Source organism: Mytilus californianus, unplaced genomic scaffold (assembly GCF_021869535.1).
Source record: "Mytilus californianus isolate M0D057914Y unplaced genomic scaffold, xbMytCali1.0.p SCAF_12, whole genome shotgun sequence".
Taxonomy (NCBI): domain Eukaryota; kingdom Metazoa; phylum Mollusca; class Bivalvia; order Mytilida; family Mytilidae; genus Mytilus; species Mytilus californianus.
The window spans coordinates 64,262,495-64,286,011 of NW_026262604.1; the positions used below are offsets into that span (position 1 = coordinate 64,262,495).

The window sequence follows — 23,517 nt, forward strand, 5'->3', positions numbered from 1 at the left end:
AAGGAAAAATGACGACAGAGTAAACAATGCCAGACAAACAACATTGTCAAAAGAAAGGAAAAATGACGACAAAGTAAACAATGTCAGATAAACAACATGATCAAAAGAAAGGAAAAATGACGACAGAGTAAACAATGTCAGACAAACCACATGGTCAAAAGAAAGGAAAATTGACGGCAAAGTAAACAATGCCAGACAAACAACATGGTCAAAAGAAAGGAAAATTGACGGTAAAGTAAACAAAAAAACTAAGCTTTATATGTTTTCCACATACACATTTTGTTTATTTTGTTTATAGCACAATATATTGGAATGCATATAAGTACATTTAATTTAACAATTCAATTAAAAATTTTAGCAACAATCTAAAGCCACAAATTGTTCATCTTACAATACATTTTTATGGAAGACAGTAAAATAAGGAAGAATAGTTCAAAACAATAGTTTCTCAATCAAAACAGCTAAAATCGTTCAATTATATTTTCACAGATACCGTTTCAATTAATCAACTTTGTTTATTCTTCAATGTGCACATACATAAACATTGTGCAAAATTGGCTTAATCAACAATCACCCTGGCATACCCTCATACATTGTACACATATAAACAACAGTAAAATGAAAATTTAGACATGCAACATTATTTACTTACTTATCCTCTTCATCCCGAATGGTACATAAGGCTAAGACATGCAACATACAATGGAGTTATTTTAAATATCGGTTATAAATGACTAGAAAATGCCAACTTACGGAAGAACTGTATTGCTTCATGTCAAAAAAAAAAGAAAGTAGCTAAAGGATCCTTAAAATTATATCACATTATATTTTGAAGACATCACATAAATATATAACATACATTTGCACATGACCATAACAATCAGACAGAACAGTAACTTGTCCATAATATGCATAACATACTAGTCAAATCTAGATACGAGTCTCCATTAAAGCAATGTGTACTAGAAAGAAGGAAATTACCCTTGCTATTATTTGTAGGAATGTAAAAGCACCATTATAATATTTCATATTCAGATAGATGATGATGATGATGATGATGATGATGATGATGATGATGATAATGTACATAAGGCAATATTTAAAGTTTGTTAGCACCTGAAAGCATTTTGCATTTAAGACATAATTAATCTGAGTAGCATTTTCCTTGAAAATGCTCTCTGTATACCCATCTTTCTATGTCCAGAATCTATATTTTTCTGGTCCTTCTTATATGAGTGTTACGTACGCTTCTATGATTCTCCAGAACTTATGGATGAACGTAGACCTCTCTGCTGTGACGTTTTCCATCTGCTGATCTAAGTAAAGTAAAATGACTGACATTAAACAGTTTTTCTGAAAACGCATTGAACATAGCTGTGAACAACGCTTCCCTTTGGTATATGTATAAAATCTCCTTTATGTAGTATCTTTGCTGGTTTGATAGTACTACACTTTGAAAATTTGACAATACACAGGCCTAAAGAAGGTGTCATAAACCAATAAGGGTTTTAAATGAATTTTATGTCAAAGGCTAGGATATAATAATAATTAAATATGTAGGTGGACACCCTGCAAATTTCAGCAGCCTAGAAAGACCGTGTAATCTAAAAATGTCTGCTTTTTTATTTGACGCACTAGAAAAAATGTCCGTTTTTAAGGAACAAAAATTTCATTTTCCTACAAAAAGGAATTCTAAACAGCAGTCCTACAAGAAATTAAAGAATACATGCTCAAACCGGTACTAGGGACCGTCTTTAACTTGCAGTGAGGTGAGATTTGTTTGGCTCCGTGTTGAAGACCTTACTGTGGGATGAAAAACAGCAATAAAAAGGCGGTTCCTTAACTCTTTGTGTCTTTTGCTGTGCACGTACAGATATTGTGGAGGGATACCCCATATGGTTTATTTTTCTTTCATTTCACCTTGATTAGATCGTACGCTTTCTTAACTGTTATGTATCTTTTTGTTAAATTATTGTGGTCACCTGCTGTCTGTCGGTCTTCGAATTAAGGTACAATGTATCGCTTACGAAGATTTTCAAACTGAAGATACTTACAACGTTCGTAAAATAATTGTTTCTGTTATTCGTTCTCCTCCTTTTACCCTGGACCAGACTAGAGGCTGACTACCTGTATTCACACTATATTCTATTGGAAGTCCTGGGAACACAGATGCAACATGCAAGATTCCGTCTTTGATTCTAAAGTACATGTATCACAGCATAAATAAGCTTTAAATGAAATAATTGATTTACACTTTACAGATCACAAACCAATTATCAATATTGTTAGGCACTGGCTACGGTTACATGGAAATGTAACAATAAAATAAAAATTACTGTTACATTGGAGACTAATTGTCGGAATGCAGGGTTGGGTAAAGAACCGATTAATTACGAATGTAACAATAATATTTGGGTCTACGGTTACATTGCGTTATTGTTACATTAAAGACTGCAATGTATGATAGATTTATTAAACTTAAACAATCTATAGTTATGTTGCTTAATTCTTCGATATGTACTAGATAATATTAATAATAATAATATTATTCAGCGAATAAGTATTGATTGTTTTGGTGTTGTTAAAAATCATGACTACTACAGTTTAGTTCAATATCACTATTGATGAATACTTAATGAACTATTCAATAGAGCATGTACTGTCACGACTGATAAGATCACAAAATATCTGGACTCTGAAAATGAAAACACTGTTTCCACCAATTTCAATCTGTCGGCAAATGTCAACATTAATTGCTTTCACAATTGACTTGTATTTAAACAACCTAACATGCTTCCAAAAAAAATATTGGACGAAAATGTAAACATCGCAAGAGTAACAAAATATTTTTCACCTGAAGCATATATGGCATTCAGACATTGAAAGTTTCTTAAACTTCATGAAGGGAAAATGCAGAATGGAATTGTACGGTATGCAATATAGAGCGTGCACATTGCCGTTTCACTGGTTTGTGATAGCTGCTTAGAGTGGTTTCACCGAAAATGCGTCGGACTAAAACATGCTCCAAAAACAACATACTGGATTTGTAGAAACTGTCATTGTAAATAAAAAATCAAAATATTGTATGCAATATTGTAAATATCAAATAAAAGTTTTCAACTTTTATTTTAATACATATTTATTACTATTCCTATTTTACATTGCAGTGCGTTAATGTAACAATAACGCAATGTAACCGTAGACCCAAATATTATTGTTACTTTCGTAACTAATCGGTTCCTTACCCAACCCTGCATTCCGGCAATTAGTCTCCAATCATTCCTTATCGGATGTGAATAAATCTTAAACAAAACAATACGAGTGTTCAGTGTTTTACTGTTAGAGAAAGGTCAAACGAAACAACACGTGTGTTCAGTGTGTCACTGCTAAGGAAAATTAAAATAACAAGCGTTTTCAGTTTATCCTTCTTTTTTGTATGTTTTGGTTGCTGCTCATTCAAGTTAACCTGTTTTCTTCTTTTCATCACACTTACATTGCACCTGGAGGGGGTACACGATACTTCACGTGCATTCTGTCCAATTTGGGGAGTTCCCTATAGGAAAGACTGTTGGCAAACTTTATCCAATCACGTTCAAACTCTGTCTTATCCCCTGTTGTTTCCCATTCTTCCCTATGCCATGCCCGCTCAGCCATTGCTTGTAGACGTGGGTATGTCATGTAGTCAAATTGTTCTTTTGTTCTGATTAATTCAGTCCACAGCTGAGCTTGCATGCCTGATATGAACAAAAATAGAGATAGCTGAACATGCATTATTCATCTAAAGTATTCATATCCTTTTTTGAGAGATATCTAATAGTAACGTGACTGATACACACCAAAAGGTAATGCAAACAATAACAAACTCACATGCAAGTATAAGACCGTTGTTTGTGGAAAAATAAAACTTGCAATTGCATCTCTGACCATTTCTTTGACCAGTGGAGCAAACACTGAGCTGTTCAAACTCTTTATGGGACCATCAAAATACATTTAAATATGCTACTTGTTCTGTGAAAGAAATAGCCCCTTCAGCGTTTTCCAATCTATATGCTTTATATAGATATAAGAAGATGTGGTATGAGTGCCAAAATAAATTACATATGATTTTATTCTTATAAATACTTCAATTCAATGAATACCAACCACTTACCTACAATATTTTCTGGTTTGTCCAGGGAACCATAACCTTTTTTGCCTTTAAATGGATCAAACCCAAATACCATTTTAGTATTGATATATCTAGTAGCCCAGTATAAACCCCTTTCCTCTGGATCTGGTTCATAAGGATGATCAAAATATAGAAAGGCTCCTCGGCAATTCACCACCTGAAATAAAACAATTCGTCCATATTTATAACCATCTCTTAATTGTAATCTTTTAAGAAAAAACTTTAAAATATAAAACTATCCGTACTAACTACTAAGAACAAGTAGAATCTTGGGTTATTCCTTACACGTCTGGAAACCATTATTCCTATAATTGTCAAACAAGTTTTCACCATTTGATAAAATTGAGAATAGAAATGGGGAATGTGTCAAAGAGACAACAACCCGACCAAAGAGCAGCAAACAGCCCAAGGCCACTAATGGGTCTTTAACTCAGCGAGAAAATTCCGCACTCGGATGCGGAACTTTCTTTGTTTCTGCAGCCAAAGATGACGTCAGTACAAACTTTGTAGATTTTTTTATTATAAGTCTTTTTTATTCTCTATATGTATGCAACTTTAAATAGAAAATGTTTTTGCATACTTCAGTCTGTAGGTATGATAAAGGGAGACAACTCTTTAATTCAGTAATGCGTTTGTAATAGTCAGTTTCATTAATTCTCGTTTATGCGCTCATAGAAACAGATTTGAAATATTCGGTGTTAATAAAAAGCTTTCAAAATAATGAATATGGTTAACAAAAACGTACCAGTGATTTTTAAGAGTTGTGTTCTTTTCCTTAGGTCAACATTTGAAGGTCAACCTTCCGTTGAAATCACTTATTAGATAATTTGACATGTAGTAAGCTTAAGAAAATATTCGTAAGGGTTCCGCAGAACCCAGTGTCTCGCCTATTTTTGCTGTTAATCGCAGGCTCAACAAAAACGAGGAAAAAAAAAATAAAAAATATTCCTCTCGATACTATCTTTTGATTGTAAGAAGCTTCTGTCCAAGTTTAGTAAAAATCCAGGATAGTTTATGAATCTAATAAATGTTTTAAAAACTTTAACTGCAGACTGTATGTAATGTTAACTGGAAGAAAAATTAAGTCCATTTATAAGTAAAATACAGAAAAACAGGAACAAAATTTCCTTCTAGATACTAGCTTTTGATCATAAACAAGCTTCTGTCCAAGTTTGGTACAAATCCAGGATAGTTTAAGTAAGTTATTGAAATTTTAAAAACTTTAACCACAGAGTGAATGTAATTTGTCCTGGCACATGTGGCAGAAAAACTAAGTCCATTTATAAGTAAAATACGGAAAAAATGGATTTTTTTTAATACAAAATTTACTTCTGGATACTATCTTATGATCATAAACAAGCTTATGTCCTAGTTTGGTAGAAATCCAGGATAGTTTCTGAAATTTATTAAAATTTTAAAAACTTTAACCACAGAGTGAATGTAATGTTTCCTGGCAGAAAAACTAAATCCATTTATAAGTAAAATACGGAAAAAATGGAATTTTTTTTTTACAAAATTTACTTCTGGATACTATCTTATGATCATAAACAAGCTTATGTCCTAGTTTGGTAGAAATCCAGGATAGTTTCTGAAAGTTATTAAAATTTTAAAAACTTTAACCACAGAGTGAATGTAATGTTTCCTGGCAGAAAAACTAAATCCATTTATAAGTAAAATACGGAAAAAATGGAATTTTTTTTTTACAAAATTTACTTCTGGATACTATCTTATGATCATAAACAAGCTTCTGTCCTAGTTTGGTAGAAATCCAGGATAGTTTAAAAAAGTTATCAAAATTTAAAAAACTTTAACCACAGAGTGAATGTAATGTTTCCTGGCAGAAAAACTAAGTCCATTTAGAGGTAAATTACGGAAAAAAATGGATTTTTTTTTTTTACAAAATTTACTTCTGGATACTATCTTATGATCATAAACAAGCTTCTTTCCAAGTTTGGTAGAAATCCAGGATAGTTTAAGAAAGTTATTAATATTTCAAAAACTTTAACCATAGAGTGAATATTTGTGGACGCCGCCGCCAACGACGACGACGACGACGCCGACGACGACGGAATGTAGGATCGCTACGTCTCGCTTTTTCGACAAAAGTCGAAGGCTCGACAAAAATGTAAATGACGACTGCTCACCTTGTATCCTGCATTTGCTACTTTAAACAAGGCTTTATTCGTTTCTGTCCATACAAAGGCATACAAGTCTCTGAAAGAAAAGATAAGCTGTGAGCGTCTGTATAATCTGTATGTATAATACTATGAATGCAAAAGCGCTGACAATTAAATAAAACAGGATATAACACAGACATACTAATTGTCATGTTTTTAACACCAGGTGAGTATTGCCGAAATAATTCAAATGGTAATAATGTTGTCTTGACAGCAGCTAATTTTCAAGATGTACACAAAAAACTAGATAAAAAATTTAGAACTGAGACTTTATAACATGATTATAAAAGTAAGACTCACTGTAATTTATGTACATATATATACCTTGCTTTCACACCCAAACTTTCCAAAGAATGTGGTGATTTATCTTTATTCAAAAGTCCGTCCTCCCAAGCAGCATACGACAACTCTTTAAATTTGGTATTACCAACAATTCGCTCGATGAAGTATTGCTTTATATCATTTCGATTTACAGAACATTTCATGTCATGCATGGCACGTGCTGGTACCTCGTCTCCTCCAAAGTGAAACAAGGTCAAAGGTTGTATATCCTTGTGTATGGATACGAGTGTTCTCAGCACTACATCAATGAAGTTATACAGACCTTGACGACATGGGTTAGCAGAGTTGTCGTTGAATCCCTGAGCAGTGCGATAATTATTGCCATCTTCTTTGTCTGTCATTTTATACAAGTCTCCTTCTTCTTTGTGATTTTGTTGACGCAGTGTAATCGATTTTAGTGCTGCGCGCATGTGACTCGGCATATCAATTTCCGGTATAATTTGAATATGGCGTCGATTGGCATATTCTAGGATTTCTTGATAATCTTTGACAGTATAATAGCCAGAACCAAGACTGGTTTTGTGAGGTCCAGAACCCAGTGAAGGCATCAGACATATAGTTTCATTCTCGTCGTGACATCTGTTTGAACCAAGCTATAACATAGAAATAAATAAAATCAAAAAAAATGTTTGATAAAAAAATTATAAGTACGTGCAAAACGAATGAGATGTGGTATGGTTGTCAATGAGACAAACTATCCACCAGAGTTCAAATGATTTAGATTTAAGGCATGGTTTATTTGTACCTTATAATCTTATATTTAGGAATTCATGCATCACATTTTCCCCTTTTCTTTGTACTTTTATGCATTGCAGTTTACCATATATGAAATGGGAAACGTGTTGAAGACCTATAATGGTTTACTTTTATAAATTTCGACTTAGATGGAGAGTTGTCTCATTGGCACTCATACCACATCTTCTTATATCTATTTGCTAATCGTAGTAGGCCATGAGATGACCTGTAGATGTTTTCATCTTTTCTTTTGCAAATCTATAGCTATAGTGGGTTTCCTTTACAAATCTATAGCTATAGTGGGTTTCTTTTGCAAATCTATAGCTATAGTGGGTTTCTTTTACAAATCTATAGCTATAGCGGGTTTCCTTTACAAATCTATAGCTATGGTGGGTTTCCTTTACAAATATATAGCTATAGTGGTTTTTTTTTGCAAATCTATAGCTATAGTGGTTTTTTTTTGCAAATCTATAGCTATAGTGGGTTTCCTTTACAAATCTATAGCTATAGTGGGTTTCCTTTACAAATCTATAGCTATAGTGGGTTTCTTTTGCAAATCTATAGCAATAGTGGGATGTTTTCTCATCGATAATCATGGCAAGTCTCCTTTTACTATTTATTATTTGATATAGTATTTTCACAGACGATATTATGTTATTATTAAGACTGTGTTGTCACTTCATGTGTATATGAGAACCATAAAAGTCGAATATAATCCGCATTTATATTCAATCCGCACATCCTTTTTCGCCACGGGAATTCAGGAAAATAACTTGGTTCTTCATTCACGGTCGTTTGCGATATTTGTCTGTTCGGTGTTCAATAATAAAAATACTTATAACACTAAACGATACACAATCATGACAGACGGCCATCGACTACAACCACTGATCTACAACCTTCTGCCTTGGTATAGGCATACAAATAAAGCATGTTTGTGAGGATTCAACTCTTCAATTAATCAGGACAACGGTGTAATAACACAACTTCAGAACAAACCATAACAATCAGATTGAGAAGGATAAACTCATCAGATCGAGACTAATAAAATAAGAATAGAAGTAAAAAGACAAAGATTGTACTCACTTTTGTAAGTTCTGGTATCTCAGGAATTTGTATTCTCCACCCATCGTCGTCTGACAAATGGAGATGTAATTTATTTAGTTTGTATATAGCCATTATATCCAGTAACTCCTTTATTGTTTCTTTCCCATGAAAATTTCTAGACAAGTCAACCATATATCCTCGATATGTAAACCTTGGTCTGTCCTTTATATGTACATCTTGTAAAGACCTCGCATTGGAATGGACTGATTCGTCAACCAAGCTAAGTAATGATTGCAAACCATTAAAGGCACCATGATTTGTAGGTGCTGTGATGGATATTTTCCGTGCTTCGGCATCGACTCGCAATTCGTAAGCTTCATCATTATCTTCTCGGATATTTTTATGGAATGTTGGCGATCCTTTAGTAAACTGAATGAATTTGTCATTATCTGTTTTCTGTGCTATCTTCATCCCAAGTTTATCTAAAGAAATACTATAAACATATTATTTCAAAACAGTTTCTCCTAGAGCTGGTGCGTTGGCAGGTACGACATTGTATTCTATTTAAATCTTAAAATACGGTTTGTAAAAATTGATAAACATAATAATGCAACATGTTTACAGAGACCAACGGCCGAGGTTAATATGAAGACAAAAAAATCCTATAAATCCATTGCTTCGAACTTCAATATGAAATGCAACATGATGATAACGAAGTCTTTTTTAACATGTTTAAAATAATTTACTTACCAGCTAGAAACTGGACTTCGGATGGAAAATCAACAGAACTCAATATAATCCATTTGGAAGTATCAAATACAACCGACTTTTTCGACACATGGACTTCCTCCGGCGTTGGTATGATAATTTTCCCTGTTTTACCTAGATCCTCAAAACTGTGTTTGCTCATATTGTATCGATCCTTCGCAGTATACGGATTATGTCTATCTTCTTTACTTCTCTTCCACTGATGGGGGTGATTAAAAGAGGAAACAAATTTCAAATCTTCTCCCTCGGTACTTTTGATAATCTGTGGGGATGAATTAGGACCAGTTACATACCAGTTTGGAAATGCGTCAGTTTTAGACAGTTGGAAATGTGATGACATTATCGGAATCGATAACTCTTCGGAAGGTTTTAATGGTTTAAATAATACACTATCTGGAAATATGTAATACGACAGACCGGAAACATGCGAAATTCTCAGGCCTGATTGTCCCAGAAGAACATTGTGTTGATATCTGTCGTCAACCATTTCTAGTAATGGTTCTACTATCCGAATGTGATGAAAGTAAATTTTCCACGATTTATCTTTTATAGTATGTGTACCAGTATTTTTAAAAACTAACATATGTTTGGCATGCGTATGTAGATTTTCTTTCACAGTCCATCGGACATCTAGGTATTGAGCAATATAGTCTATTTTCTCTTGCGGTGTTTGGTTATCTGCTGAAAAAATACTATAGCTCAGAAAATTGTGTTAATATTGACGTAAGCAAATATTTTTATATCTGTAACTCCGTATGTTTTCAATCCTGAACTGACTTAGTTTGAACAATTTTTTATTCACCACACTTTGGTTTAACTTTGTATAATGTACCACCATGTATCCCTTCAGAACATTGCACTCGATATTTTCCTTATCCCCTTTGATTAATCGTTTAAAATACTCTTCCACTCTATACAGTTAAATATTCCAATTTTACACTGTTCCGCAAGTCTCGAATCATTAAAACTAATGTTTGGAGAGAAAGTCTATAGAGTAGTGATTATGCAATTTTTCTTTTAAATATGTGGATATTAATAAAAGTTGATATACTGACATATTCAATTAAAATGCACGCATATGTCCATGTTCAGATTACGTTTTTGAACGCATGTTTTCATATGATAAATATAATTCTTGCATTTTCAACACTAATGGTATATATTACCGTTGAAATACATTGTAAAAGTGAGGACGGATATCACTCGAGGCAGGGGTAAATGTCTTCTCATTGGCGTATAGATCATAATTTCTCAATTTCATTAAAATTAAATCTCCGCACTCGCTCATTTTGTTTATGCTTGGTCGCTGCATATATTTCTGAACTCTGCAACTCAAGTAGATAGCATATAAATGTATTGACAGGTTTCAGTGGGCACGATGCGTTTGTTTTCTAGAATAAGCCTTAAAATCCAATTCTAGACTTTGAGAAGCCCTAGAATACAGACGACTTTCGGAAGCCACAGAATTATAAAGAGACGACCAAAACTAAATGACACAACGTAAAAAAAAATACTGGTACATGTACGTTTGTGTCAATTATTTTCATATATATGTTTTGATAAAAAAAGAAAAAAAAAAATTTGTTCTCACACTAACTTTAATAAATCATTAATAATATTTTCTACTACAAACTTCTTACTGATTTAAAGAGCTATAGACTCCAAGCAACTAAGACTGCCGAATGATCTCGGACAAGAGAGTTCAAATATTAATTCAAAAATATTGTACAATTACGCTAACTTTTAAAACTGACAACTCTTTTTGTGTTTAGGAGATAATGTATTTAGCTTGATACAGGCCTTTACTAATATTATACACCGGATGCATGGCTACTAATATATTACTATAACTTTAATCATATTTTGACAATGTATAGTCAATGCTATGTCGAAGATTTTTCTATTAATTTTTTATTTATACTCACCATCGATTACATTGCTAAAATAATAAAATATATAAAATGAATTTATATTATGATGTATATAATATATAGCATATACTTTTGCAAATACAAAGAGATATTTCCAGGGACACAGGTCATTGAGAAGTCAACAAAACAGAGTGGTAATCAGAGACTTCAACAAAACAGTGCGGTAATCAGAGACTTCAACAAAACAGTGCGGTAATCAGAGACTTCAACAAAACAGTGTGGTTATCAGAGACTTCAACAAAACAGTGCGGTAATCAGAGACTTCAACAAAACAGTGCGGTAATCAGAGACTTCAACAAAACAGTGCGGTAATCAGAGACTTCAACAAAACAGTGCGGTAATCAGAGACTTCAACAAAACAGTGCGGTAATCAGAGACTTCAACAAAACAGTGCGGTAATCAGAGACTTCAACAAAAGGCATGTGTCCCTGCAATATGTCAAGACTTAAATCATATAATTTAAATTATAGTTTAGACCAAAAATGTATATTTTAGTTTCCTGCCTACTGTCAGAAAAAAAACAGTATTAGATAGGTACGTAAAACGATTTTTTATATTTTAAGATATTTTACATAGTATAGAGAATAGAGAATGGAACGGGGGCATGTGTAAACGAGACAACAACCCGACCAAAGAGCAGAAAACAACTTAAGACCACCTATGCAGCAAGAAAATCCCGCACCCAGAGGCGGGCTGCAGCTGGCCCATAACAATAATGTATACTAGATCAGCGAAATAGACGCCACAGCAAACTCCAAAACATACAAATGAACCAAAATTTAGAAAACACAAGACTAACAAAGGCTAGAAGTTCCTGACTTGGGACTATACATGGAACCTTTCTGGACTTAAATAATGCTTATTGAAAGTGTCAATAATTTATCAATGCATAAAACAGTTTGCATACATTATGTTAGGGTAGGCATGAACATTTAGGGTAGGTAGGGAAGCAGGAAATACAGATATATTTATTTGGCCTTATTGTAAATCGTCCATTAGGCATTAAAACAAAATCCACAAAGGACAAAACATTTAGCTATTACTATACGAAACATATGACGAGATTCCTGATTAGAAGTAGCAAATAAATATATGAGAAGAGGCAAAACTAGTTTTTGACCAATCAACCTCTTAGTTAACCTTTTTCAATCTTAAGAAGAAACAGCAAACGGGTACATAGAAGAAATCGAATTGAAAGTCCAATATTTTTTTAAATAGATTCTAACGGTTTTGCATAATTAGAAGTAAAGGAAATGGTGTGTGTGTGTTTATGGTGCTATATCACAACAAGAACCTGTCAAAATTAAATGCAATTTGAAAGATACTTTATTGCTGGTCTCCGTCTTACGATGAGTTTATTTTTTACATAAAGCGAACGTCCAAATACCAGTGCCTCAATATAACAATACATATATAACGCAATATTATGGCTATCTTTAACAATTGAAGACAAAAAATAAAAAAAGAACTTCATTTCCAACTAATTTTTAGAGTTTGTTTTTATGTTGTACTGTAACATCACTCTCTGAGGTCAAAATGATGGATGAGCGCTTACAAAAATGTTTAACTTGCCGCTTTCTATGCAAGTCAGGAGCCTGTAACTCAGTGTTTGTCGTTGGTTTTTGTCTGTCAAAATTGTTTGTCGTTTATTGTAAAGTCATAAATTCGGCCGGTTGTCTTTTTCGTTTGAATTGTTTCACATTTTGCCATGTTGGGCCTTGAATAGCTGATTATACTGTACAATGTACGGTATTGGCTTTGCTCATTGACAAAGGCCGTATGGCATTGCATGTATGCTTCAATTCACGTCGTCTGAACTCTGGTGGATGCGATATGGTTGTCTCATTGGCAATCATACCACATATCCCCATGTTTATGCTAGTATGTGTGGTTGTCTCATTCGCAATCATACCACATCTCCCCCTGTGTATGCTAGTATGTGTGGTTGTCTCATTGGCAATCATACCACATCTCCCAATGTTTATGCTAGTACGTGTGGTTGTCTCATTGGCAATCATACCACATCTCCCCATGTTTATGCTAGTACGTGTGGTTGTCTCAGTGGCAATCATACAACAGCTCCCTATGTGTATGCTAGTACGTGTGGTTGTCTCATTGGCAATCATACCACATCTCCCAATGTTTTTGCTATTACGTGTGGTTGTCTCATTGGCAATCATACCACGCCCCAATGTTTTTGCTATTACCTGTGGTTGACTCATTGGCAATCATACTACATCTCCCCATGTGTATGCTAGTACGTGTGGTTGTCTCATTGGCAATCATACCACATCTCCCCATGTTTATGCTAGTACGTGTGGTTGTCTCATTGGCAATCATACCACATCTCCCAATGTGTATGCTAGTACGTGTGGTTGTCTCATTGGCAATCATACCACATCTCCCAATGTTTTTGCTATTACGTGTGGTTGACTCATTGGCAATCATACCACATCTCCCCATGTGTATGCTAGTACGTATGGTTGTCTCATTGGCAATCATACCACATCTCCCAATGTTTTTGCTATTACATGTGGTTGACTCATTGGCAATCATACCACATCTCCCCATGTGTATGCTAGTACGTGTGGTTGTCTCATTGGCAATCATACCACATCTCCCAATGTTTTTGCTATTACGTGTGGTTGACTCATTGGCAATCATACCACAACTCCCATTGTGTATGCTAGTACGTGTGGTTGTCTCATTGGCAATCATACCACATCTCCATATGTTTTTGCTATTACGTGTGGCTAACTCATTGGCAATCATACCACATCTCCCCATGTGTATGCTATTACGTGTGGTTGACTCATTGGCAATCATACCACATCTCCCAATGTGTATGCTAGTGCGTGTGGTTGTCTCATTGGCAATCATACCACATCTCCCCATGTGTATGCTAGTGGTTGTCTCATTGGTTATCATACCATATCTCCCAATGTTTATGCCAGTACGTGTGGTTGTCTCATTGGCAATCATACCACATTCCCCCATGTTTATGCTAGTACGTGTGGTTGTCACATTGGCAATCATACCACATCCCACAATTTGTATGCTAGTACGTGTGGTTGTCTTATTGGCAATCATTCCACATCTCCCCATGTTTATGCTTGTACGTGTGGTTGTCTCATTGGCAATCATACCACATCTCCCCATGTTTATGCTCGTACGTGTGGTTGCCTCATGGCAATCATACCACATCTCCCCATGTGTATGCTAGTACGTGTGGTTGTCTCATTGGCAATCATAACACATCTCCCAATGTTTTTGCTATAACGTGTGGTTGACTCATTGGCAATCATACCACATCTCCCCATGTGTATGCTAGTAAGTGTGGTTGTCTCATTGGCAATCATACCACATCTCCAAATATTTTTGCTATGACGTGTGGTTGACTCATTGGCAATCATACCACATCTCCCCATGTGTATGCTATTACGTGTGGTTGACTCATTGGCAATCATACCACATCTCCCAATGTGTATGCTAGTGCGTGTGGTTGTCTCATTGGCAATCATACCACATCCCACAATTTGTATGCTAGTACGTGTGGTTGTCTTATTGGTAATCATACCACATCTCCCCATGTTTATGCTTGTACGTGTGGTTGTCTCATTGGCAATCATACCACATCTCCTCATGTTTATGCTCGTACGTGTGGTTGCCTCATGGCAATCATACCACATCTCCCCATGTGTATGCTAGTACGTGTGGTTGTCTCATTGGCAATCATACCACATCTCCCCTTGTGCATGCTAGTATGTGTGGTTGTCTCATTGGCAATCATACCACATCTCCCCATGTTTATGCTTGTACGTGTGGTTGTCTCATTGGCAATCATACCACATCTCCCCATGTTTATACTAGTATATGTGGTTGTCTCATTGGCAATCATACCACATCTCCTCATGTTTATGCTAGTACGTGTGGTTGTCTCATTGGCAATCATACCACATCTCACCATGTGTATGCTAGTGCGTGTGGTTGACTCATTGGCAATCATACCATATCTCCCCATGTTTATGCCAGTACGTGTGGTTGTCTCATTGGCAATCATACCACATCTCCCCATGTGTATGCTAGTACGTGTGGTTGCCTCATGGCAATCATACCACATCTCCATATGTGTATGCTTGTACGTGTGGTTGTCTCATTGGCAATCATACCACATCTCCCCATGTTTATGCTCGTACGTGTGGTTGCCTCATTGGCAATCATATCACATCTCCCCGTGTTTATGCTTGTACGTGTGGTTGTCTCATTGGCAATCATACCACATATCCCCATGTTTATGCTAGTACGTGTGGTTGTCTCATTGGCAATCATACCACATCTCCCCATGTTTATGCCAGTACGTGTGGTTGTCTCATTGGCAATCATACCACATCCCACCATTTTTATGCTAGTACGTGTGGTTTTCTTATTGGCAATCATACCACATCTCCCCATGTTTATGCTTGTACGTGTGGTTGTCTCATTGGCAATCATACCACATCTCCCCATGTTTATGCTAGTACATGTGGTTGTCTCATTGGCAATCATACCACATCTCCCCATGTTTATGCTTGTACGTGTGGTTGCCTCATTGGCAATCATATCACATCTCCCCGTGTTTATGCTTGTACGTGTGGTTGTCTCATTGGCAATCATACCACATCTCCCCATGTGTATGCTATTACCTGTGGTTGACTCATTGGCAATCATACTACATCTCCCCATGTGTATGCTAGTACGTGTGGTTGTCTCATTGGCAATCATACCACATCTCCCCATGTTTATACTAGTATATGTGGTTGCCTCATGGCAATCATACCACATCTCCCCATGTTTATGCTTGTACGTGTGGTTGCCTCATGGCAATCATACCACATCTCCCCATGTTTATGCTAGTACGTGTGGTTGTCTCATTGGCAATCATTCCACATCTCCCCATGTTTATGCTTGTACGTGTGGTTGTCTCATTGGCAATCATACCACATCTCCCCATGTTTATGCTCGTACGTGTGGTTGCCTCATGGCAATCATACCACATCTCCCCATGTGTATGCTAGTACGTGTGATTGTCTCATTGGCAATCATAACACATCTCCCAATGTTTTTGCTATAACGTGTGGTTGACTCATTGGCAATCATACCACATCTCCCCATGTGTATGCTAGTAAGTGTGGTTGTCTCATTGGCAATCATACCACATCTCCAAATATTTTTGCTATGACGTGTGGTTGACTCATTGGCAATCATACCACATCTCCCCATGTGTATGCTATTACGTGTGGTTGACTCATTGGCAATCATACCACATCTCCCAATGTGTATGCTAGTGCGTGTGGTTGTCTCATTGGCAATCATACCACATCCCACAATTTGTATGCTAGTACGTGTGGTTGTCTTATTGGTAATCATACCACATCTCCCCATGTTTATGCTTGTACGTGTGGTTGTCTCATTGGCAATCATACCACATCTCCTCATGTTTATGCTCGTACGTGTGGTTGCCTCATGGCAATCATACCACATCTCCCCATGTGTATGCTAGTACGTGTGGTTGTCTCATTGGCAATCATACCACATCTCCCCTTGTGCATGCTAGTATGTGTGGTTGTCTCATTGGCAATCATACCACATCTCCCCATGTTTATGCTTGTACGTGTGGTTGTCTCATTGGCAATCATACCACATCTCCCCATGTTTATACTAGTATATGTGGTTGTCTCATTGGCAATCATACCACATCTCCTCATGTTTATGCTAGTACGTGTGGTTGTCTCATTGGCAATCATACCACATCTCACCATGTGTATGCTAGTGCGTGTGGTTGACTCATTGGCAATCATACCATATCTCCCCATGTTTATGCCAGTACGTGTGGTTGTCTCATTGGCAATCATACCACATCTCCCCATGTGTATGCTAGTACGTGTGGTTGCCTCATGGCAATCATACCACATCTCCATATGTGTATGCTTGTACGTGTGGTTGTCTCATTGGCAATCATACCACATCTCCCCATGTTTATGCTCGTACGTGTGGTTGCCTCATTGGCAATCATATCACATCTCCCCGTGTTTATGCTTGTACGTGTGGTTGTCTCATTGGCAATCATACCACATATCCCCATGTTTATGCTAGTACGTGTGGTTGTCTCATTGGCAATCATACCACATCTCCCCATGTTTATGCCAGTACGTGTGGTTGTCTCATTGGCAATCATACCACATCCCACCATTTTTATGCTAGTACGTGTGGTTTTCTTATTGGCAATCATACCACATCTCCCCATGTTTATGCTTGTACGTGTGGTTGTCTCATTGGCAATCATACCACATCTCCCCATGTTTATGCTAGTACATGTGGTTGTCTCATTGGCAATCATACCACATCTCCCCATGTTTATGCTTGTACGTGTGGTTGCCTCATTGGCAATCATATCACATCTCCCCGTGTTTATGCTTGTACGTGTGGTTGTCTCATTGGCAATCATACCACATCTCCCCATGTGTATGCTATTACCTGTGGTTGACTCATTGGCAATCATACTACATCTCCCCATGTGTATGCTAGTACGTGTGGTTGTCTCATTGGCAATCATACCACATCTCCCCATGTTTATACTAGTATATGTGGTTGCCTCATGGCAATCATACCACATCTCCCCATGTTTATGCTTGTACGTGTGGTTGCCTCATGGCAATCATACCACATCTCCCCATGTTTATGCTAGTACGTGTGGTTGTCTCATTGGCAATCATACCACATCTCCCCATGTTTATACTAGTATATGTGGTTGCCTCATGGCAATCATACCACATCTCCCCATGTGTATGCTTGTACGTGTGGTTGCCTCATGGCAATCATACCACATCTCCCCATGTTTATGCTAGTACGTGTGGTTGTCTCATTGGCAATCATACCACATCTCCCCATGTTTATGCTTGTACGTGTGGTTGCCTCATTGGCAATCATACCACATCTCCCCATGTTTATGCTTGTACGTGTGGTTGTCTCATTGGCAATCATACCACATCTCCCCATGTTTATACTAGTATATGTGGTTGCCTCATTGGCAATCATACCACATCTCTCCATGTGTATGCTAGTACACGTGCGTGTGCAAGTTAACATCAACAGACAAGAGTTAGGGTGATCACAGCTGTTTGTTGTCCATTTCAATATATCAACGCAGCAACTAGATTAACAAAAACAGAACAAAACTTTACCTTCTGATATTAAAATACTGCGTCCTGATGATTAGTATACACACTACTAACAGAGGTATAGAAATCATCACCTTTCGGAGAAAACCCATACTGGTCCAGTTAATGGTCCTCTTCATTCTCATGGCATACATGTAAATATGGTCACATTTCCTATACATTCAAAATCAATAATAAACTATTAAACATGCCGATGTCTTGTTTACTTTAGCATAATTGGGCCAAAGGAACTATAGGTTAGATAAACAGTTAAGCCTTATAAATGATTGGTGCCATGTGCCCTTTTGAATTTTTTGTTATCCTATTTTCTGTTTTGTTTTGTTTGTTTTTGTTTATTTTTCTGGAGGTGAAAAAAGGGGGGGCGGTTCTTGCCAACCTTTTTTAAAATCTGTTCTTATGTCGAACTGTTTCACCACTGGTCCGAATATATGTTAAACACCGTCACATCCTGAATGTGCATGTATGGAGTTTGAAATTCATTGGTTGTCGTTGGTTGCTGTTGTTTGTCTTTTTGTTGTTTTTCGTATTTTGCCATGATATTGTCAGTTTGTTTTCGATTTATGAGTTTGAATATCCCTTTGATACATGTATTTTTCGTCTCTCTTTTGTAGCCTGCTTTAAGTTCGAGTTCTTTTCGAAATAAATATAAAACTGCTTTTTACTACTTTAAGCGTCGTACTTTCAACGAATGAATGGCAGTACTAGTTAAGGCAGTGGTGTACATATATTATTGAAGAATTGAATTTATTTTTTTTTCTGAATTTTTACTGTGATTTAACGTTTGACTGAACACATTTTTATATGACGCGCTAACTTAAAAAGTGCGGACGTTCAACGCTTTTACAATCATATAAAATTATAAAATTAAAGAATCATTCAATTGTTAAATAACTATGCTACAACCAAGAAATTACGAGTTCAGTCAAGTTTTCCGTTTGTCTTTCTATTTATTGTTTTAACACTGTGACGGAGAGCAAGTGCAAGCATAGATATTGCATTTTATACGGAAATGAAATATTTAAGAAATGAATGCCTCTTTTTGTAATTTTATCGGGGTGTAAAAGTGTTGACCGAAGCACATTTTGTATGAAGCGCGGAAGCACGATCAACACTTTTACACCCCAATAAAATTACAAAAAGTATCATTCATTTCTTATAATTACATTTTAATGCTAATAAGACCATGAAAAAAGGGTTATCAAGTTTTTCTTTTATTCACCTGTGCACCTTTTTTTGTGGAAGCACGTGTCATCACGAATATAACATTTATTTTTGATATGAAGGTTAATTTTTGAATGACGCGCGATTGTTGTTAGCCAATCAAACTAACGAATTCTCGTGAAACATACATGTAATGTGATTATAACTTTTTGAATGCATCGGGCAATCAACATTACGGAGTCTTATGACATTTCTATGTAATGTAATTATTCTAAACAACAAATCAAAAATTAATGCTAAATGACGAAGGCATTCGGGATACATAGTATAAAGATGAGAAAGAATGTAACTTGTATAAACATGATCAAGTCGAAGAAATAGGGAAACTAATGGCTCACATGATCATACATTTCTCACTTGCCATTTTTGCAAAACGTAAAAAAATGGTAAATATTATCATTTTAGGAGTAGTTATTGCCCTTGAATTATGATTTTTATCCAGATATATATGGAGAATTCATTTGAAGCGAAAAAAATCAGCAGGACAAATTTGACCTAAATATCAACACGAACGAGATCGTCAGACGATTCGTTATAGTATTTAGTGCCCTTACATGACGTTTTTCTTTACTTGAGCATGAATTGAGTAGGACTATAAAATCATTATCAAAGATTCGCAGGACTACATGTATATCGTTATGTTCTGACTATAAAACTATGCAAGTTTATAAATATTGATTATTATTGATATAAATATGAGTATTCTTGTCATTCTATCGCAATGATACATACTATATGAATGTATATTGGACATTGTAAATATCATTAATTTGGAATAAAGTGGTATTCTTTAATATCGGCAAACTTCCCCTTCGCTTCATAATATAACAACCAATATATATTTAATTGTTGCTTATACTTTCCATTGACCTACATTCGGGCTATGAAGGTTGAAAAAGGGGAGAGGTAGATATGGACTGTTGGTTTGTTTATGGGAGATTCATAGAAACGTTACCAATCACTAAAATTTACAGAAATAAGGACACATGAAAAAAAACCCCGGAAAATGCTAAACTTTGTTTTCCTCTATTTCAAGTCCTGTTCGTCTCGAGATTTAAAAAATAAATGGCACCTTTCATGCGTGTATATAGAAGGATTGTTCATATATTTATGACCTGGACAACTTGACTAATGTTAGCTGCACAATTCTATTTTTTTTTATATGCATGATCCTCATATATATATAAACCAATGTGCGGTTTATATATAGAATTAATTATACAAAATTAAAACCTGGGTTAGGATGTCAGAAAAAATAGATGGAACGGATCACAGTCAAACTTGAGTATTTTTTTTTTTACAAATCACGTGAACAGGTTTTCTATGTGCCTGTCCCAAGTCAGGAGCATGTAGCTCAGTGGTTGTCGTTGGTTCATGTCTGTTAAATTTGTTTTTTCGTAAATTGTTTTGCTATTAGGCCGGTAGTTTCTCAATTGCATTGTTTCATATTTTTCATGTTGGGGCCTTTCATAGCCGATTATACGATATGTTTTTTTTTCTCAATGTTGACAGCCGTACGGTTACTTATAATCGCTTTTATTCCATATTGGTATTATTTTAGTAGGTTTCTCTTTATGAATTGGATTTTGAATAAAACAGCTTATTACATTGGTAGCATTGAATTACATTGATTTCCCAGTCAAATAAAAACCGATAATTTCACATGTGAAATAAACGTGGTTATTTCACTCTCTGACGTGACGTCATACAACAATAGGCGTTGTCAAGACGTCGATAACGTCGGATCAAAACAAATTGTGAATACGTAGAAAAAAGATATAGTTCCTTACATTTTCTACATTAATTTCATTAAAAAAAGCCATTTGCCAATGTAATAAAAAGAATAACTAATCAAAGAATTCAAATATCGAAAAATCTTCAACTCGTGACCGAACAACACTGATAATTAACTCATGCGCTACGCGCATTCGTGAATTAATGTGTTGTTCGGTCACTCGTTGAATATTTTACAATTACTGTCTTTTGATGAGGTAAATGTGTGGTTTTATTGACTTTTGAAAAACTGATATTCACTGAGGCCAACGGCCGAAGTGAATGTCACTAGGTTTTTCAAAAGTCAATTAAACCACATATTTACCGAAACAAAAGACAGTAATTGTTTTATTCCATGTTCCGAGACAGAAAATATGAGTAAAATAACAGTTATTTACCAAAAACAACTAAACGTCAAACATTGTATCGTTATTATACACGTAAAAGCACGCGACGTTTTGCGCGGTGAATATACTTTTTCCGCAGGTGAATATGCTTTTTATTCAAAATCCCATTCATATAGAAAAACCTACTAAAGTTCTATCAATATGGAATAATTTTCTCTATTTGAATTCTTCGATTAGTTATTCTATATAAAATATTCACCTAGAGAAAAGTTATATTCACCGCGCTAAACGTCACTCGCTTTTACATGTAACGTTATGGTAAAATGTTTGATGTACAATTGGTTTTGGTAAATATTTGTCATTAAATACATTGTTTTCTCTCGGAATATGGAATAAAACAATACTGTCTTTTGTTTCGGTAAATATGTGGTTTAATTGACTTGTTAAACACTGATATTCACTTCGGCCGTCGGCCTCAGTAAATATCAGTTTTTCAAAAGTTAATAAAACCGCACATCATCAATAGACAATAGTTGAAAAACATCCACTTCATTTGATCTATGGATTGATAGTTGTCTCATTGGCAATCATATCGCATCTCCTTATTTTTATATCAGTATAAAATTTGTATTTCTTCTACGTTATGTTGTAAACATATAGATTATATATAACACATGTTGTAACTAACTAAAAAAATGGACCAGACATTGGCTATGTAACATGTAAATCATCACAAACTTACAAAGATCTTTTCAACATTATAAATACTATATCAATGTATAGTGTAACCCCCCACCCCCCGGGGGGGGGGGGGGGAGGCTCACTATGTAATGAGTGGTAGGGATGTACCGCTAGAATAGGTCACTATTACGAGCTATGAATTGGTCGCAAAATTAAGGTAAAATATATGACAAAGTTGCTGATTATTTCATTAGTATCTGAAGTGATTAAAAGTTAAACCGCTGTCCGACTCAGTGTCGTAAATGCATTATATACATTATCTCTACAAGAAATAGAGCGATCATGATAACAACAGATAAATTTTTGTCTAAAAAAAATTAAATACTTGTATATTTGAGGGCCTATGTATTTTTTTGATATATTCAATATATATGAAAAATGTGGATACCCAGATTTCTCAGCTGCTCAAAAATGACCGAAGTGCCATCCCACCCTGAGAGCGTAATAACTATATGAATAAGAATATTTATTGTTCAAATTAGGGTCCTTGATGGACAGCACGCCATTCACATACACAAACCTTACACTATGATTTCGTAGCACATTATCACTTTTCACATGTAAAGGAAATGTTATTTACATGTATGTCCCATTAATCGATATATCTTACATGATTGTATAATCAACAACGTACTTACAAATGCGTCCTGTCTCGTTTAATTAAGAGTCGAAACAAACACACTGGCAAATAAAGTTATCATGTATCTGAATAATTCATTCATGGACATATCAATTTTATTTGTTTTCATTTCTAAGTATAAAAAAATACCCCATTTGAGCCTCGATAGTTTTATTTTCGTAGTTTGAGTTTACCTACATGTAAGTTTCGACCAAGTCATATGTAAAGTTGTGGTGCTCACACCAACTTTTATATATATGTTATAAGTGTAAATACAATTTAATAGCAATGATACATACCTTTTAATGCACTTAGGAATTTATTGAAATTTGAAATACACATATTGATCACACAACATGTCGACACGTCAATGCAGGACAGCAGGTAGAAATGGTGACTTTGTTTATCATGTTTATGTATAACTTATCTAT

General features: G+C 35.5%; 1 protein-coding gene across 2 annotated transcripts; it reads right to left on the reverse strand.

The window, feature by feature from the left end:
- Positions 1 to 254: 254 nt before the first annotated feature.
- Positions 255 to 23,517, reverse strand: LOC127722185 (N,N'-diacetylchitobiase-like). 2 transcript variants are annotated; one of them, XM_052229078.1, is made up of 11 exons: positions 23,386 to 23,517; positions 18,389 to 18,538; positions 11,163 to 11,176; positions 9,220 to 9,918; positions 8,509 to 8,951; positions 6,670 to 7,280; positions 6,313 to 6,382; positions 4,151 to 4,325; positions 3,494 to 3,734; positions 2,055 to 2,198; positions 255 to 1,316 (listed from the first exon to the last, which is right to left on the reverse strand). In XM_052229078.1, the coding sequence occupies exons 2-11, from the start codon at positions 18,517 to 18,519 to the stop codon at positions 1,268 to 1,270; spliced, it is 2,577 nt and encodes an 858-aa protein (XP_052085038.1). In that variant the 5' UTR covers positions 18,520 to 18,538; positions 23,386 to 23,517; the 3' UTR covers positions 255 to 1,267. The 2 variants fall into 2 exon arrangements, with proteins under 2 accessions (XP_052085038.1, XP_052085039.1); XM_052229079.1 differs by having other exon boundaries at positions 9,220 to 9,915; positions 23,386 to 23,497.

Excerpts from the sequence above, each read along its gene's own strand:
- LOC127722185 (XM_052229078.1), bottom strand. The coding sequence starts at position 18,519 with ATGTATGCCATGAGAATGAAGAGGACCATTAACTGGACCAGTATGGGT. Across the intron at positions 6,383-6,669 it reads AGTTTGGGTGTGAAAGCAAG|AGACTTGTATGCCTTTGTAT; the intron begins GTATATATATGT and ends CTTTTCTTTCAG. Across the intron at positions 3,735-4,150 it reads CAAACCAGAAAATATTGTAG|GCATGCAAGCTCAGCTGTGG; the intron begins GTAAGTGGTTGG and ends TGTTCATATCAG.